This window comes from Pollicipes pollicipes, unplaced genomic scaffold (genome assembly GCF_011947565.3).
Source record: "Pollicipes pollicipes isolate AB1234 unplaced genomic scaffold, Ppol_2.1 Scaffold_4881;HRSCAF=5763_pilon_pilon_pilon, whole genome shotgun sequence".
Lineage (NCBI taxonomy): Eukaryota > Metazoa > Arthropoda > Thecostraca > Pollicipedomorpha > Pollicipedidae > Pollicipes > Pollicipes pollicipes.
This window is the reverse complement of record NW_023596576.1, coordinates 21,902,685-21,921,659: the sequence shown is the minus strand read 5'-3', so window position 1 is coordinate 21,921,659 and position 18,975 is coordinate 21,902,685. Positions and strand designations below refer to the sequence as shown.

Genomic DNA, 18,975 nt, shown 5'->3' with positions numbered 1-18,975 from the left:
GGAAGCCTTTGAGCAACCTTACTTACTTGAAATTCCATGTTTTTTGTAGTTAAATCGTTATTCATGCCGACGAGGGATGAACATTGCCGTGCAAATCGGTATTCACTTTGTCCGTAGAACATTCTTATAGCACTTGGGACTCATATGAATAAGGACATTATACATTCTTTACTTGATTTACAAATGCAAGCTCATCTGCATGAGCTGTAACTTGAGATTGGGCTGACACGCGATCTCAATACGTCCGCTGTTTCAAAGGATGCGTCGCACTTTCCAATGCATTTCGTAGTGGCTACCGACATGAGGCATGGTAGGAGCCTGTCACTCAGTCCCGAGATCATCAATCCCCCATTCCATTATTGGCCACGGCCTCCGCACATCTGCCATGCGGAGTGTCGTTCATTACGGAGGATCGGGCCGTTTACCGGTCAATAGCGTCCATATAGTCTCCAATATAGTGAGCCAAGTGTCCGCTCTTGTACCTGATGCAGGGTCCTTCGTCACTTGATATCAGAGCAGAAATACGTAAGCGACACATATGACACATATGACAACCCAGGCGTTGCGGAGAGTGCTGGGTGTCGAGAGCCAAATGGTGTATCGCTGAAAAATGACACGTACATCACGATCAGCGGCTCCTAGTGGAGCCCAGTAGAACACTATTGTGTGCCTTCAGGCCGACAGAGCCCCGGCCTTCACTGCAAGTGCGCAACTTTCAACACTAGAATGCCTGGAGTGACACTCCTACTTGCAGTCAGGCTTATTTGATATGAAGAATCCTCGTTACGAACGGCATATTCCCCCGAAATCGAGACGATCAAACACGTTGCACTACCCCCGTCTTCGGTTCATCCGCACTACAGCTCCAGCGGAGTAATCAAAGCGACGATTAGGACAACAGCCCAGCAAGCGCAGCTGTGAGCCCACGGAACTTAAACGCTTAAGGCAATCTACCAGAGCATATACCTCCAGCATTTGAGCCAGGAGTCAGCGCCACAGCCTGGGCCTCCGACTGCAGGATTTGGTGCGTGCCAGCTGCCTGAGTGCTCGCTTGCGACCCAGTCCTCTTTGATCCGGTCTCAGCCCGGGCTGAGCCGCCTATTTCGCGTCGGCGAGGCGTGGAGTGTTGCCGTCTACGGCTCGGACCCTTGTTAAGCCGAGAAAGGGGATCAGCTGCGATAGATGGAGGCGATTCCCGGGCGGGCTTGGGAGGCGCGGCGCCTCGATCGCTCCGACCCTTATTAAAACGTTATCTTGTGGCGATTCTCATAAATTTCCGTGGTGCTGATCTGGCGTTCCAAGCGCGGCAGTGGCTGGAGACAACGACAGGGGTCCGGCGGATGGAAACAATGGCGAGTCTGCGGGCCGGCAGGCCGGGGAGCCGGCGTCCAGATCTACGAGTTTGGCTGCCATCGACGCGGAGGAATCGGGGTCATGGGCTCGAGGCGGTCAGTTCGCCAGACTGACAGGGACAGATGGAGCGGAAGACGAGAGAACGCCACCGGACACAGCGGGTCAAGGTCACGTCTCACCACGCGTGTTCAACACCAGGATGGCATCCCCCCTTCCGCCACCTCCACGAATCGGTCAGCCTAAGGCCTCACAAATTTCTGCGGGAAAGTGGCAATAGAAGCGCGACCGCTCGTGTTATGATTCACGATGCGGCTTCAGCTGGCGCAGGCAGCAAGCGCTCACTAAAGCTCACAGCAATAGCGCACAGAGACAAGTATAAATACCACGCTCAATGGCGCCTGGATCGCCGGCTTTCACGGGATCATGACTCGACCTGATGATTGTTCCGGGGTAGATCTAATTTGCACATATATTTTCAACAGCGGGAGACCTGCGCTTGGAAAGACGACCGCAGTCATCCACGAGCAATATATTATCACAGGCAAAGCCGGGATAACGTCATCGCACATTCTCGGAACACGTTGATCCCTTTCCATAGCATTGGAGCGCATGCGTTCGCGACAGATGATGAATATCGGCGATAAATCGTCAGAATGTGATGTCAGCCGAGTTGCCCACGCAGCCACGCGTTTTGCAAAACATCGTTTGTTTGAAGTGACGTTTGGCCGAATAAACAGACAGAGCGAAGTAAAATTACCGTCATTCTCGTACACAAAGCTTGTAGAAAGAAAGCGTTGGCACGGCTGCTATATCACACACCAAACTTTTCAAAAATGTCTAGCGCGTAAACAAAAACGGTGTTAGGCAATGTCTTAATTTGAGCGATGTATGATGTTGATGGGTTTTGCATTGCATATGCTCCTTTATAGTTCGCACATTCCACCATTCTTAGATCGACTGCCGTGGATTTCTGGATGCACGTTTGCAATACATGGGACTTCGAAATGAGTGCATATATGACCTATTGTATCAACACGACAAAATGTAAAGCAGTTCAATATACGATAACCTTATCGCGAGTTTACATCTCTTTGCAATGTACATCTGGATTTTCCATCTTCTACTGGCAGGCAATGGGCTCGCAGCAATCAGACTAAAACTCGCTCTATGGAGTTCATTGTTCGCATTGCTTACGGACCAGTATGCACGGTATCGCACAAATTTTTAAGGCTTTACCCATTCTTACACGAATTGATCGCACCCAATCCCCGTCGAGCTGCTTTGAAAACGAACGCGCTAACTCACCGAGTGCCCAATACAGTTAAAATCGATGATACCGACTCGTCACAGTGCAGGAACAGGCCCGATAAAAAATAGCACATTCTGATCTGGACTTGAAGTGGTCTGAAGTTCCATGAACTCTGGTAAGGCTTCTTCTTTTTTGTCACACTCCATATTGCTACAGTTTAATATTTGCTTTTCAAAGCAAAGGCTAACTCGTGGGCCCATTCTTTGAAATAATAGCAATAACTTGAGCGATTTCCACCGTGCGACACCGATGCAGCGTCAGCGACAGGTTTATCATTCAAAGCCATTCGTAATGCCAGCGCGTCGTTGGACTAATAACGATCGAACTGATCGTACAGCTGGAGTCAACCTAACGAGCTCACTTGTCCTTTAACGTCGGGCTCTCGGCTCCCGTCTGGCGTCGCTTTACGGTGGCACATTAAAGTTTAATGCGAATTGCGGGGATAAACTGCTGACGCCCACGTGCGCTCGACAAACTGCTGACGCCTTCCTGCGCCGAAGCCTTTGATATGCGTGTCAAAGACTTACAAAAGTTCCTAGCCGAAACACCATATCAGTTAATATATCTGTATTTTTCCCCCTGTCCATTGTTCAGCTAGGATGAAGGCCTACAGTGCTTCCTTGAAAGGAAATCTGCATCATTCGGAACAAAATATATTCGATGGGCAAGCGTTCTTTTGAATGCTTCTTCACTGCTCCGATGTACTTAATATCCAATATTGTAGACTCATAAAGATTACACCACAGGCGATGTGTCAAAACGCAAAAAAGCCAAGATCAACCGAGCAATATGCCGGCACTAACGCTGCACTGTCAAAAATAAAGCGTTTAAAAATCATCCTAAATGCAGGCTGTGGCTTGTTTGCCATTTGCTTTCATCCGCGTCTTGTGGACGGCGTGGCACATATCTTATGCAGATAGGGACACTCATGTTTATTATTCGCATTTACGCTCGGTAAACACAGGCCTAGACAATGCGCCACCTGCCCTGCAGAGAATGTATAATTAACGATGGCTTTGTTTTATACAAAGTTCTCTGCATTTAAGCTATACAGATCAGCAACAAATAACATTTGATACATACACTTTTAAGAAAAGTAATTCGGATTTGTGCTATCATTGACCTACATTTCGTTATGATCGTATCGCAATTGATTATTGGCTCATAGAAGGTTGATCAGGAAATAAGTGCACAATAACTCAAACTAGTTACAATGGCGAAGCAAACTTTCCCCATAACCACAGCTCGATGTTGTAGGAATCAAGTAAAAGCCAGATTGAAAGGGTGCTCCAGCCCCCGAGGATAAATATACAAGCCTGCAGTGGGTCGTAGCAGACCATGGAAATCTTATTATGATTTGGATTGAAAGACATTTCATTGCACTTCAGTTCTCACAGTATGCATATTTCATTGGAGCAAACATAAGATATTCCTCAATCTAGCGACTACGAAAGCTTAGAGTCTGGTTCGATGAGAGCAATGTTCTCAGGTTCCCATGATGGTCACCGGCGCTGCAGAACCATCTCGAAAAATGCTGCGAATCGAAAACACTGAACAACGCCACTTTGAATTTAAGTCACTGCACGCATTCAGAGCTGCACACATTAACAACGTGCGTTAAGCCATGCACCACCCACAGCTCCGTGAGTGGTAACCGGCAAGAATGTTTCGCTCATTTGGCTATGGGCACAGCTCGTGGGCATTCACATTGTGCTCAGAGTTAAACGATCCCGTTCGTTTTTACAAACGCTTCAAAATTTCGTGGGCGTGGCTCTCAGCGCATCGGATTACAGCCTTGTGATAAAGGGCTGACCGCCTGCGTTATGGGTGACCCTAGTTCAGCGTGTGAGTGCTAAGAATGTCTTTCCGATCAAAAAGCCTCTCACCAGATGTTTATGGACAATTCTCCGATCGGGCAGGCACCTTTACCAGTATAACAGGCCATTATCCAACCAGATTAATCTCCGCACATTGATTAACACCGGTCTTAAAGCGATCGATAAACAGTACGTCACGCACTCACGCCTCTTTGCAGCCAGCGTCCTGTTCTTAGCCACGCTGACAGAGCAGCAGAGGAAGCGTGAGGCCAGCCATTACGTCCGGCGCCGGCAGATCTGCCAGCTTTGCACCCTGGTCAGCGCGTTTCCGTAGGGCGTCGCCGGCCGCGGGGCCTGGCCAGCTACGGGGCCGACATGGAGAGAGGCTGTGGTGGTCATGCAGCACGGCGACCGCTCGCACTGAGTGGAGGGGCAGGGCGCGGCACTCCACAGAGGCCCGGTCGGTCTGCGGGCGTGGTGTCTGCTGCGACCTCCACTGCCGTGGACGCCGTACCGAGTCCGGCGCTCTGGAGTCGGCTGTTGGCTCTAGGCACAGCTGTCCGTGACTCACGGCGCGTGGCACGGTACGGCTGTGTGCCGCCTACTCAGCCGCGTTGGAGGCCCGTGATGGCGTAGTAACGTCGCGTGCTGCCTCCGCGCCGTGGGACGACGCGCCGCCCCCGCCGCCTCGGCGCCGCCGGGGTCGTCAGGTCCGGCCGCCGGACAGCCTGCTGCGCTGATCTCTGTTGTGCTTAGCTGGCCAGCGGTGTGGTTGAATTAGTTTGCTTATTTCTTTCAATTGGCTCAATTCAAGTGAATATGACGCGTGAAATTTTAAGTGGCGTTTTTTCTCGCAATTTGTAGCCATTTCATACGCACATCTGCACTTCGTATTCTTTTGCGTGCATCCTGTTTTGCTCTTTACCAAGGGGAGATGGTCGTTAATACTAGTCACCAGTGCTGGTTCATGCTTCAGTAACGTTAGCTTCTGTTTGCTTTGATCAGATGTGCCTGTCAGGCAAGCCGGCTTCACAGCACATAGGACCCATATTACTCACTTGCTCTGATTGTCAACATCCTGGCTGCGCGTGTCGCCGCCGCCCTTTCCCCCCTACCCGCGTGCTGTTTCTAGACCGCATAGGTCTTAAGCGGTTTGACTTTGTCTGCTAAATCGACAAGCACCATTCTCCAGCAGAAGGAGAATTCGGGGCCAATCTCCGAATGAGGAAGCCATATTATGAACGTACAGGACCGTTTGGACCACTGAAAAGGTGGCCTGTGGGGGAATCGTAGACTTCTTAAGACCATGGAAAACTCCCTATGCGCGTATTGAGTCATCCTCTGCTTGACAGGTGGGACATTATGAATGTCTAGGATTGCTCTTTGACCAAAGAAGCCGTCGTATAGGTTTTTAGGGTGGTCCTTCGGCCAGAGAAAGAGCCTTATTGACGTTTCAAGGTCGTGCTCTGGCCAGAACGAGTAGTCTGTAAGACTTTAAGCCGTTTTCTCACCAGAGGGGCAGGTCTGTAAGGGCTTAGGATCACCCTCCAACTAGACCGGCCTCCCCGTGAGGGTTCAGGATTGTTCATTGGCCAGAAACCGCTGTCTCTTGACCATTAGCTGCGCTGTGAGGGCTCAGCATCATATTCTGGCCGACGGCAGCTGCCTGTCACGAAAACTTTCTGTACCGGCTGGACCGATCAAGCCGCCGTCCCATTAAGTTTGAGGACAATCGGCGTCCCGTGGTCCTTCGGCTTGCCACTCCGGCCACGTTCGCTGCTCAAACCCGCGCGGGGACTGATTTGGTGACCGCGGTCGAGCTCGAGCCGGAGGCTGTTGTCCCGGAGATCAAGCGTCGTCGACAAACCGAGTGGCCGCTGGGCTGGTGCCAGCCAGCTTCCTCCAAAGCTGCCATTGTGGGGTGGGGATCGATGCGGTGTTGGGTCTCGACTGAACCGCGGGCCTGTTTCGAATCCGCTGGTTGGGGCACGTGACTGGACGCATTGCGATTGATTGATGGTGTGGGTACAACAAGTCATATAAACACACCGCAGATTATGTGAAATACACGCTATTTGTGTTTATCTGTCCATCTGCTCGTGCATGCGCCTGCGATGGACGTGACGGGACGGAGGCCGAGGGGCGCGTTACGCAGCTGTGCGCACGGGACGCCGCAGCGGCAGCCGTGCGCTGCAGGCCTGCACCACTGGGGATGCTACTGATCACTGGTCGCTGTCCCAGCCAGTGTCGAGGCCAGCGGGTCTGCTGACCTCAGCTGTCGGGTGCATCTAAAAATAAAGCCACGGTTACTGGCTGCTTTTGTACCGGTCCGGAGCTCCAAAAATGGATTATTCTGCCAGAATGGGTTCCAATATTGTGATATGCCGAAGGTGTGCCGCGTTGCCAGCTGTCATCGTTATCGGACCGACGTCCGGCGAGCGCCAGATTTCTAAAAATTATATTTACCTCAGTGCACACAAGCTCTGAAAGCAGTCGACCACTGTTCCAAAACAAAGCAAAAGGTCTTATAGTTATTTTTCGAACATTGTGATTGCTGTCATATCATCGGGTCTAAAAAGGAAAGTCTTAATTAAATGTCATGGCAAAAGCAGGGATCGATAAATATTTAGAGCATTGGCTGGAGCAAATAGAGAAAATTTTCTTGTGAGAAGGTGTAAATTTTCGAGCGCAGACCACACTGATGTAAATGTGCCAAGAATCCAGTTTAAATGTAATAGCACAAAGAGGTGCGGTGAACAAAAGCAAGAATATTGAAGAGAATAATCTTCTACTTGAAAGCATAAGCCCCAGAAGCACATTTAGCCGGCAGCAAACCCACAACAAAGTTTATGACTACGACACTGTCAAAAGCTAACCGGGGTGTACTCTTCTTTATACTTTGTGGAAAGCAGAGGGCTGACAACGAACCTATGCCGTCGAAACATTCAATACAAGGAGATATTATGGAATGTGCCCTTGTTTAGGTTCAGACCTTTCGCCTGGGTTATACTAGAGGTCATAGGTCTCCGGCAATACATCGGGGCAGCAGGCAGCGTATCCATGTTTTTGTGGAATAAAGTTGAAGCCGCAGTACAAAACGTCGCCATGGTAAAACCGAAGACAGTGGTTCAAGACCCCATGAACCCGAAGTCTTACCCATAATTCAAGATGCTGAAGGCAGGTTAAGAAATGACACAAGACCGAAGCCAACCATACAATGTTACAAATCCCAAGCTGAACACGAAGACGCTTAGCAAAACCGAAGCCGAATCCGAATCAGCTTAGCGAAGCCCAAGTCCAAGCCGAAACCCGATTGGCGAAGCGGGAGCTGAAGCCGGCTTCATCTCCATGACTACCCCCATGCGGCATAACCAAACACCTGACATTCAAAATCGCATATGAATGCTAGTCGCCATCAGATGTGCGTGAAGAGCGAATGAATAGAAGATTGCTGCCACATTAGCTACCACCGCTCGAACATGGTCTGGTTGTCAGGGAAATTTGGGAGCATTTTAAGGTCGAAAGGAAATCTCCGTCCGTGCAGAAACCTAGTTAATCTCTCCAAACGCAACCGCAGCCAATGATACAGGGGTTCAGATTGGTAACAAGCTTGGCATGTTCAAGTGTTGACTCCAACGCTTTTGGATGGGCTCCATATAATTTTCATGAAATCCCTCTGCCTCAAGTACAGTGGTGTAAGAAACGAGGCTGAGGGTGCACCTCAGATCCCAGGGATTGCATGGGCAACCAGTGCACCCACCTGGCTAGTGGCCAAATGTATTCGTCCTTAATGCGCTATGGATGCCTCAAATGTGTGCTGTCAAACATGCGACAACATTGGCTTAACGGAAGAATTTCGGCTTACCTGGTACAGCATAGATATCTTGTCTGGAACCTGGAACGTGAAATAAAGCGAGTCGATACATCACGAGACCAAATATTGGGTAGCGCACGTGACGTTCTTAGTAGTAGAATAGAGGAGGACGTCCCAATATTTGCTGCTGTAACGCCACAACTGAATTTTCCAGGGACATCGTGTGGTAGACAAAACTTCACCACATCCTGATATACGGATGACCAGACCCTGAGCTGCAGCAGAAATGTTAGCGGAACCCAGTGCATGGTGGATGCAAATATGTCCTCTCCAAAATCGCTTGTAATTTTCACGGTCCCACCCCTATGTGCACTAACCACGTGAAAGATTTGCAAATGGTGGGTGCATAACAGAGCATGGGATACTCCGTTATTATTACATACTCCGTGATATGATCCGATACTTCGCTATGCTTAAAGGATTGTGATACGTTCGTTGAATTATCCAGCATTCATCTCCTATTGTGCTTTTACAGCTGGTATGACTTCTTCGGATGTCCCAAGGCATCGCTCGCGTCGTTATTCGAGGCTATCCCACAGGCGATGCAGTCCTCTCAGCTGCGTGTTTTCAAGATCCATGAAGAGTGTGCTGAGCCAAACGCAAATGTCCCGCCACCCACTCAACCCAAATAAGTGCTCACGATCTTCAAGTGTTTTGTCATGCTTAGCAATGCGCATCTATTTTCAAATAAAATCGGAAGCTATGATGCTGCAGGGGTTGGAGGGTCTGTAACTACCGAGACGCAGTGTGTTTGTAGCACTTTTATAATCGATTAAACCGCTTTTTCTTAGTCTTGGCTGTCTGACGCCTCGTTGGGGCTAAATTTAACAAAAACATCGATTCTCTTGCCTCAGAAACTATTCACACTGGAAGGAAATCTCTGTCATATACTCCTTCTGTACCTTTGCCTAAAAAGCCAGATTTGGGGAGCCAAAACGGCTCATAAAGAACACTATGGGAGCGGAAGTGGGCCGGAAGTCGGCCTCTCTGTCGACGGCGCCGCTGACGGCCACACAATGGCGCACTTGGCACGAGGAGAAAACGAACACAGCGCCCGCGGGAGTGAGGACGAGAGAGCTGGGGAGGGGTGGACAGAGTCAAGAGAATGACTTATCGCTAGAGCTGCTAACAATAGATGGAGATAGTGATAAAGTTGACAGAGAGATTGAAGGATGTTGCCTCTTACAGGGACTACCACCCACAATTCATCTCTCCACAGCAAATACAGAAAAGAACTATTCGTTCTCGCATTTAACGCTATATCATGGCACATCGCGGGACTGTTGGCCGTCGCTGCCAATACTCTCTTTGCACATCCAACCATCGATCACGCTAATTTCTGACGGCCGCTCGGCTCATCACGGACATTTGGGGCCGGGTGCTGGGCGCGTGCTCCGCGCGGCCCATCCGCAGCAGGCGGCCCTGCGCCGACCGGCCGCCGCCATCCCCCTCACGCGAAAGAGGCAGAGAGGGGGACATGGGAAGTGAGAAAACCAGAGGGAGAAAGAGAGGAGAACTAGGTAGAGTGAACGATAAAAAGGGAGAGGGGGTGGAAAGATGGAGTCGCAGGTGCAAGGGAGAAGGAAGGGAAAGGGGAAAACGGACAGGGAACGATAGAATGAGAGAGAGAGGGGGGCTGTCACATTTTTTCAAACTAATGCGATCGGGACCGGATTCGTACCTAATTGCTCAGCATCTAGTGCAAACTTTTAGGCTCAGGGGGAGGGGAGGGGTGTGTGGCCCCTGTAACCCCCTCTGGGCCGCGTCCTTGAGTCGGTTTGAAAAGACCTTCATAACGTTTTACGAGCAGCAGACTTTTTGAAGAAAGTGGGGTGTCGTTACCACTTCTTCTGAGCTACGAAACGAGTGGATCTATTTAAACCCGGATAGCTTACGTAAAACAATCTGATTTAACGGTACAGCACACAGAACAGGCCAGCACTAGTAAAAGTAAGGATTTGCTCAACTAAAACGCCGCGAAGCTAATCAGAATGTGCGGGTCTTATGAGCGATGTCTGCCGATGTGGTCTCATTTTTGGCAGACTAGCGCCTTGGGGAGGCTAGGGAGGGGTTGACTGTCACTGGCATCCAAAGAGACGCCCGTGGCGTCGTAGGCCCGTCATCCGCAGAAGCGACGTCGAACCTCCCCTTCATCCCACCCCCGCTGGGGTGGGAGGGGATTACGCCGGAGGGAAGAGCAGTCAGGGATCAGTAGCTCATTTGACCTTAGATGGTGACATGTAGGCTTCGTGGCCGTTACTGGCCCCTATCCGGTATCATTGAACGCACCAAGGATCATTAATTACATCCCACCCAACCCTGCAGTTATGGTATTCTGGTGCGGCGAGAGAGAGAGAGAGAGAGAGAGAGAGAGAGAGAGAGAGAGAGAGAGAGAGAGAGAGAGAGAGGGAGAGGGAGAGAAGAGAGAGAGAGAGAGAGAGAGAAAGGAAGAGGGAGAGAGGGAGAGCGAGAGGCAGTGAGAGTCTTATACATATGCATGAATGTATGTATGTATTTATATATATATATATATATATATATATATATATATATATATATATATATATATATATATATATATATATATGTGTGTGTGTGTGTGTGTGTGTGTGTGTGTGTGTGTGTGTGTGTGTGTGTGTGTGTGTGTGTGTGTGTGTGTGTGTGTGGACATCCACACTTCGATCTCATTTTTTCCTGGAAAAGGGCGCAAAAGATTGCTCCAAGAAGCAGCCCATCACGCCCCAGAATGCCCAACGACGGAATTGCTGTGCCCTATGTAATTTTGTTTTCGGCGCACGACGCCGAGGCGCTGTGGCTGGATTAAACCATGCAGCGCGAGGGGCAATAGTTTGCAAAAAAAAGCAAAGGCACTCGGTAGGGCAGACGATTACACAGCTTTCCACCATTTGACTCACGCAAGAATTTCAGGTCGGTCCGATCCCCTCAGTAGCAAAGACACGCTGCTTGCCGCCCAGCCGGTCAGCTTCATGCAAAAAATGAGGTGAGCGGTTAATCTAGGCGTAATAACGGACTTTTCAAAATTTTGGAGCTTCGTATGGTACGATTTTTTTTTACTTGTTTCTATCAATCAAAACGTCACTTGAAGACCTGTTCGCCCTTTTTGAGCGGAGAAAATCAATCAGAAAATTTTTCGGTGTTATACTCGGACAGAAAAATATCGTGATGGAATCCAACGGTACACCGCCTACAGCAACCACTTATCTGCAACCTGTCTTGAAAAGCCTCCAAAAATAAGCAACCGAAGAAATGAGTGCAAACTTGAATCAACAACGGCCATTGTGAAAAATCTCACAGCCCTATATCTAAGTTACACCAATTTAAAGTTGCGTTTTCGCAAAACTAATCGTGTTGATCCCAAGCGACTTTTTAAAGCGAAGTGGGCATCGTATCCTCGTCCAGAAATGAGGATATCACCCAGACCTGAATGAAATCTCCTGATTATACTTAGTACAAGAAATCTGCATCAGTTTGTGTCGACAGCAACTTACACCAAAACTGCAACGCCCTCAGCAGCCCATTCTGCGACTTCTGTGGATCAGCCTCGGAGGTACCGAGAAGGCCGCCGCCAAGCCCGCCGCGCGCGCGTCCGCACAGGGTCCGGGGTCACGCTGCAGCCTGGGTAGCCGCCGTCAAACTCGCCTCGCGCGCGTCCGTACAGGGTCCGGGGTCGCGCTGCAGCCTGGGTCGGCCCTCCCCCTCGCCAGAGAGCGTCTCCTGGAAGTGGCCGGACGCAGCTGGCTCGCAGCGGCAAGTTCTGCAGACGGCTCTAGCGGCGTGTTCATCGATGGTCCAGAAATGACCTCAGTCGCGAAAATGTCGCCTGATGATTGCTGCGTGCAAAACCTTGAGGGTAGGATCTCCTCCAGCTCTGGCCGATTAAGTGTCTAGTGCTTCCACTAAGTTTCCCCTGTTCCCACACTAGGATGTGGACAGAAAAAGTATGACTGCAACACAATACGGCTTACTGCGAGCAACTATGTGTCGATCTCAATGCAGTCGTCTGAATGGCCGTGGCGTTCATGAAATGGCGCTACATAAACGCAAAAGGCATACGTACTCTCGAGGCATCGTTCTGAAAATCTGTCATACAGGGCCACAAAAAGGGTCAGGCAAGATACTGTGATCACTGTCTCAATGACGAGGTTTATGTGGTTGTTGTGAGGACTACGCATTGCGACGCGACACATCTAGTATGCATGATACACGATACTGCCTTGGTTACATGCTGAATAAATGTAAGCGGGAAACAGAGAAGTGAAGGCAGACTGTTGAGGACCTTTTGCCAGTCCGGCGGGACCGGCACTTCCTGACTGCATGGTCCGAAGGTACATACATACGTGCCTTTGCGGGGGAGCTGAAAGCTCAAAGACACGCAATAATTAATTTTCAAAAATTGGGGCTCAGCCTTTTTGCCCCCCCCCCCCCCCTCTCCCTACCTTGTTCCCAAAGCACTTGTACATGTGTTCAATTGTATAGCTTGTCAATAATTCAGAACCTTTGAAACCCATACAGGAACCATGAACAGCCATCGGGCCACACAGACGAGCAGACGGTACCACGTGGCGTGACCCACCCAGAGCTCGTCGGGCACATTGGTGGCCCGTCATATCGTAATACGCCTCAGCGGAGGTGTGGCGGGGCAGCCCATTACAGAATTGGCCGGGCACAAAGACGGGCCGCGGCCGGTGCCGAGCGCGGTGTGGGCGCAGGGGACCACCTCGCACCAGCACTGAGCGAGCGGCGGCGTGCGGCGGCCGGGACCTGTTGGCAGCCGGGCGGGACGAGCACGACGAGCGGACGGGGACGGCCGCGGCCGGCAGCCGTCATATCCTGCGGCTGCTCCCGCCGGGATCCACGTACGCCCGGTCAATAGTCGGCGCTCGGCGCTCTGCCGCCGCTCCGCCGCTCTGCCCGCCGTCGTCGCCCGTGCAACCCAGGCACCCGACGGTCGTCGCCCGTGCAACCCAGGCGCCCGACGGTCGTCGCCCGTGCAACCCAGGCGCCCGACGGTCGTCGCCCGTGCAACCCAGGCGCCCGACGGTCGTCGCCCGTGCATCCCAGGCGCCCGACGGTCGTCGCCCGTGCAACTCAGGCGCCCGACGGTCGTCGCCCGTGCATCCCAGGCGCCCGACGGTCGTCGCCTCACCCCTCCGCCGCTGCAGTCGGTCCAAATAGGCTCCGTTCCTCAGGACACGATGGTTTAGTGGCTGGATAGCTATTTGTGGTTTCTGATTGCCGTATCTCATCTCATCCGGCCCCCTCGACGCGCCTTCCCGACGCAGGGGTCGCCGCCGCCCGCTCCTCAGGAGGGTGGGAAGTCCTGAGACTACCGTTCTCCTGGTGTCGGTCGCCGCCGCCCGCTCCTCAGGAGGGTGGGGAGTCCTGTGACCACCGCTCTCCTGGTGTCGGTCACCACCGCTCGCTTCTCAGAAGGGTGGGGGAATCCTTCAGCTGCCCCTCCTCTGGCGCAGACCACCGCCGCCCGCTTCTCAGGAGGGTGGGGGAGGCCTGTGACTGCCCCCCCCCCCTTCCTCTGGCGCAGACCACCGTCGCCCGCTTCTCAGGAGGGTGGAGGAGGCCTGTGACTGCCCCTCCTCTGGCGCAGACCACCGCCGCCGCGCTTCTCAGGAGGGTGGGGGAATCCTTCAGCTTGCCCCTCCTCTGGCGCAGACCACCGCCGCCCGCCTCTCAGGAGGGGGGGGGGGAATCCTTCAGCTGCCCCTCCTCTGGCGCAAACCACCTTCGCGCCCGCCTCTCAGGAGGGCGGGGGAGTCCTGTGACAGCCCCTCCTCTGGCGCAGACCACCGTCGCCCGCTTCTCAGGAGGGTGGGGAGTCCTGTGGCTACCCCTTCCCTGGTGAAGGCCACCGTCGCCCGCTTCTCGGGAGGGTGGGGGAGTCCTGTGGCTACCCCTCCTCTGGTGCAGACCACCGTCGCCCGCTTCTCGGGAGGGTGGGGGAGTCCTGTGGCTGCCCCTCCTCTGGTGCAGACCACCGTCGCCCGCTTCTCAGGAGGGTGGGGAGTCCTGTGGCCACCCCTCCCCTGGAGAAGGCCACCGCCGCCCGCTTCTCAGGAGGGTGGGGAGTCCTGTGGCTACCCCTCCTCTGGTGCAGACCACCGTCGCCCGCTTCTCGGGAGGGTGGGGGAGTCCTGTTGCTACCCCTCCCCTGGTCCTGGCCACGGCCGTTCGTTTATCGGACCGGCCCGGAGGGGTCTCACGCGTTATCAGACGGGCCCGGAGGGGTCTCACGCGTTATCAGACGGGCCCGGAGGGCTCTCACGCGTTATCAGACCGGCCCGGAGGGGTCTCACGCGTTATCAGACCGGCCCGGAGGGGTCTCACGCGTTATCAGACCGGCCCGGAGCGGTCTCACGCGTTATCAGACCGGCCCGGAGGGGTCTCACGCCTTATCAGACCGGCCCGGAGGGGTCTCACGCGTTATCAGACCGGCCCGGAGGGGTCTCACGCGTTATCAGACCGGCCCGGAGGGGTCTCACGCGTTATCAGACCGGCCCGGAGGGGTCTCACGCGTTATCAGACCGGCCCGGAGGGGTCCCACGCATTATCAGACCGGCCCGGAGGGGTCTCACGCGTTATCAGACCGGCCCGGAGGGGTCTCACGCGTTCGCCTACCCCTCAGGTGCGAGCTGGCGGGACCTCTGATCGCTGGGCACAGGTAGGCCAAACTTGCTTCCGGCTCAGAGGCGAGCGCACAATCCCAGAGCTCCGCACGAGTCGTGACGACGGCATTCTGAAATACGCCTCTGCGAGCTCAAAGCGAGGCGTAGAAGGCCGTCGAAAGACTGCGGACCTATGAGATCGATTATTTGTTATTATATGCAAATACGCCTCTAAGAACTCGGAACGAAGGGGAGCAGGCCATGTGAAGACTGGACTTAAGATTGATTATTTGTTATTATGTGCAAATACCTTTCTAGCGACTCGGAACGAAGGGGAGCAGGCCGTGTGAAGACTGCGGACTTACGGCACCAATTATTTGTTATTAGAGGAGTGTGCAGAGTAGCCCAGAATGCGGAAGCACATAATATATGCAAAATTGAGTCTGAATTTTGCAGCATATTTCCTCTCCACTGCCTCCAAGAGCGGGAACGCATCCAAAGTGGAGAGGGGTGACAACGCTGCTTGAACCTTCACAACTAATTTCTTACCGCGGAAGACCCCAGGGTTCGCTTAATTTGTATAAGGCTGAGAGCATAGAGCATGTATCAGGCTGAGAGCAGCGGTAGCTTCCAGCTTTCACCCCCATGTCTTATAATATTTCTGGGTTGTTATAGCAATGCTTTGGGCTTATGGAGTCGATAATTGCAGCTTTGCCTACCATTGGTTTTATTGTTTGATGAAAACAATGCACTAGCACGCACACACGCACGCAGCACAATCGACCAGGGCAAGACAAACCATTACGCAAACGACTATTAGTGACGTCGCGTCACAGATATGGGACAACATCAGGCGCCATTTTGTGAGCCAATGTGGCTCGCCGATGAAAACCGGGTGACCAGTTACAGAGCATGGAGCTTGCTTATAATGTCACACACACTGCCGTGGTGCCAGATTGCAAATTAGGTCTGCAGTTTGCCCCACAGCAAGAAAATAATATGCCGGTAAAATGACTAAAAACATGGGATGGCCTAGCTTTCAGCTTATTCGTAGTTCGGCTTCATGACTGTACAGCGAGGGTTAGACAAAAGGTTGAACCCGTCGAATAAACCTAGTCTAATCCATTAGTTTTAGAAGAGAAGACATGGTAAATGACATGACTTCAACAGCACAAGGGTGGTTGAAGCATCCTTGATCACAACATTAGAGGAAAAGGAGACATAGATGGCTCGACGTACAAGGCATGGCTACAAAGTAAGCACGCACAGTGTGTCAATGTGGCCTGTTAGATATACTGTTACTTCCAAACAAAACAAGGAGTGTGTTATCTGAGATGGCGATCCCAAAAATCCGAATCCGACCGGTGCCATTACATAGCCTGAATCAGAACGGTTCTTGCAATACGACTAGAAGTCGCATCCTGGCTGAATCCCGACCCAGAACTCAAAACTAAGGATATCGGGTTAAAACCTATTTTTGTGTTGTTTTTTCTCTTGTCTGCTGTACACCAGCCATTAGCAGCTTAAAACGGCATGGGATCCACGACACATCGCCACATACATCTCAATGCGATGGCTGACTTGTAATAAGATGATAAATATTTTATCGACACTCAGTGCACAAAGTAGCCGCTTCGCCAATTACCAGGGAAAGCCAAGAACATGTGGTGCACTGGCAGCAAGCCTGACTGTCCTAAACATTCCTATGCCGCACCGCACATGCGGGTTGGGACCCCATCCCACGCGCTCCCAGTCGGCCACGCCGCCGCGAACGGTCAGATCCAGCTCCCGCCTCCCACTGTTGTACGGCCGTTCTGCGGTCGTCCCCGGCCGCGCGCTGCCAGTCGGCCGCGCCGCCGCGAGCGGTCAGATCCAGCTCCCACTTCCCACCGTTGTACGGCCGTTCCGCGGTCGTCCTCGGCGCCTTGGCCGCTCGCCGATCCGGCCATAAATCGTGGCAGGAGGAGCGCCGGCGGCCAAATGAGCGCTGCCCAACGAGCGGCGCCCGAGGAGCGCTCTAATACCTGGGCGCTACCGGCCCCGCCCAATCTCTGGCCGATGCTCTGATCCCATTTGGCGCGACGGCCGCGCGGAACGCCGACTGGCCGGTTCCTGTCGCCCAAGATCATCTGCTGTCGCCGCCAGGGAGACGGAGAACGCGAGGGCGTGCCTCTGGTACGCACCGCTGGACGGCTCGGAGAAGTCACGCTTAACGAATGCCACGGCCTGGATGACGCCTAGTAAGTGGTCCAGCATATATGCGCTCCCAGTTTTAGGCGTCAGTTGTTGCTTTCAATGCGCACTTAAATTCCTGAAATTGGCTTTGATAATGGAAAAGGCCTGTTCATCCATTAAGTTACTGCCAACTGTTCTTTCTTCATTCCGTGCCTAGTTTTATAACTCCTGGTAAGCCGTCTTGTTCTGGCCTCCTGTTCACCACATCAGCGAAGAGCAATTCTCCGCACGGGGGGGGGGGAGGGGGGGGGGGGGGGCGGCTCGTGCACGGTGCGTCCCCAGCCACCAGCACACGCATCCCGGCTGCTTGAACCGCCACGCTGCAGCGCATGTCGGCCGGCGTTCGACTGACCTTGTCGTAGAATTCTGCGCTGCTGAGCTCGTTCTCCAGCACCATCATACCGATGCCGAACATGCCCATGACCAAGGCGTAGTCACTGATACGTTTCCTCTTCTCGAAGAGTGCCTTTCTCCGACCCAACCTGCCGGAAAAGAGGCACGATTTCCAGGGGCGCAATGAGACAGGCAGAAAGAAGACAGTTCGATAGCGTGGGAAGGAGTCGGAGGCAAAGGAAAGAGATACGGGCTAGTGATAACGTAGTTAGTTAGACAGGAGAGGATGATAGCGCTGCGTAGAAAGTGAGATGGGAGGGAAGACAAAACGACGGTGGGAAGGAATACGGAGATTAGAGGGAAAATGGAAGAGAGAGAGAGAGAGAGAGAGAGAGGGAGAGAAAGACAGAAAGAGAGAGGGTGAGAGAGAGAAAGAGAGAAAGAGTGAGAGAGAGAGAAGGAGAGAGGGAGGGAGGGAAGGGAGGGAGGGAGGGAGGGAGAGAGGGAATGTGAATGCGCATTCATAAATGGACTAATTCTGCCAGAATCGAAGTTGAAGCTATGTCGCTGGGCAGAGCTTGATGACAACCCCACCATAATCACTGGATCGGGGCCATTAACACGAGGTCGTTAGGCGCGGTTGTTTAAATTATGAAGTTTGCATAACTTCGTTGTCTACCAGGCATAGTTTGACGTCTGAAGAACAGTATGCATCATAAATGCGGAATATGCTGAGCCCTTTGATACCGTTAAAACCCCCGAAACGGACGAAGAACTTAGCATCGGCACCATAACTTTGTATGGTTTAGAAGTTAGGTTTGAATGAAAACGCTTACAAATTGGATCAAATTCGATTACTACGAACAACAGCTCGGCTAAAGCGACTTACATCATCATTGACGAAGCGACCAAAACCATCCCCATCCTGACAGACCGCATGCTTTCGTGACCTGACGACCCGACCCGACCGTCCGGTGACCCGCCCCGCCCCGGACCGCGCCCCGACCGCTGACCTGTAGCCGACGGACGGCTTCTGGGCTTTGGGCAGCTTGCGTTCGTCGGCGTAGCGAGGATACTCGCTGTGAACGCCGACCAGCGCGATGCCGGGGTCCTCGCCCTCCTTGAGGCCGCTGGCGGCGCCGGCCGAACACCTCATGGCGCCCGGTATGGAGAGCGTCGACACCGGCTTCCGCAGCTGCGCACACCCGGGTCAGAGGTTACGACACGGGCGAGCGCCGGTCACCGGGTGACAGCGTCACGGCGAGCTGCACGCGTCAGGGGGCGCCATCAAGGCTTTCAACGTCACCGTGCCACTTCTGCTGTCGAGTCAGCGGCGGTCGCTGTCCCCCGGCGTCCAGTCTCCTCAAATCAAAAAGCGATGTTGGTGATACATGTGTTACCATCTACACAGAT

At 52.9% G+C, this 18,975-nt stretch overlaps 1 protein-coding gene across 1 annotated transcript in view; it reads right to left on the bottom strand.

The window, feature by feature from the left end:
* Window positions 1–18,975, bottom strand: part of SK (small conductance calcium-activated potassium channel) — a 123,969-nt gene that overhangs the window by 36,374 nt on the left and 68,620 nt on the right. The window contains exons 5-6 of the mRNA XM_037223225.1: window positions 18,576–18,757; window positions 17,582–17,711 (exon numbers count right to left, since the gene is read on the bottom strand). Coding sequence (XP_037079120.1) covers window positions 17,582–17,711; window positions 18,576–18,757 — 312 coding nt within the window. The remainder of the gene's footprint in view (window positions 1–17,581; window positions 17,712–18,575; window positions 18,758–18,975) is intronic.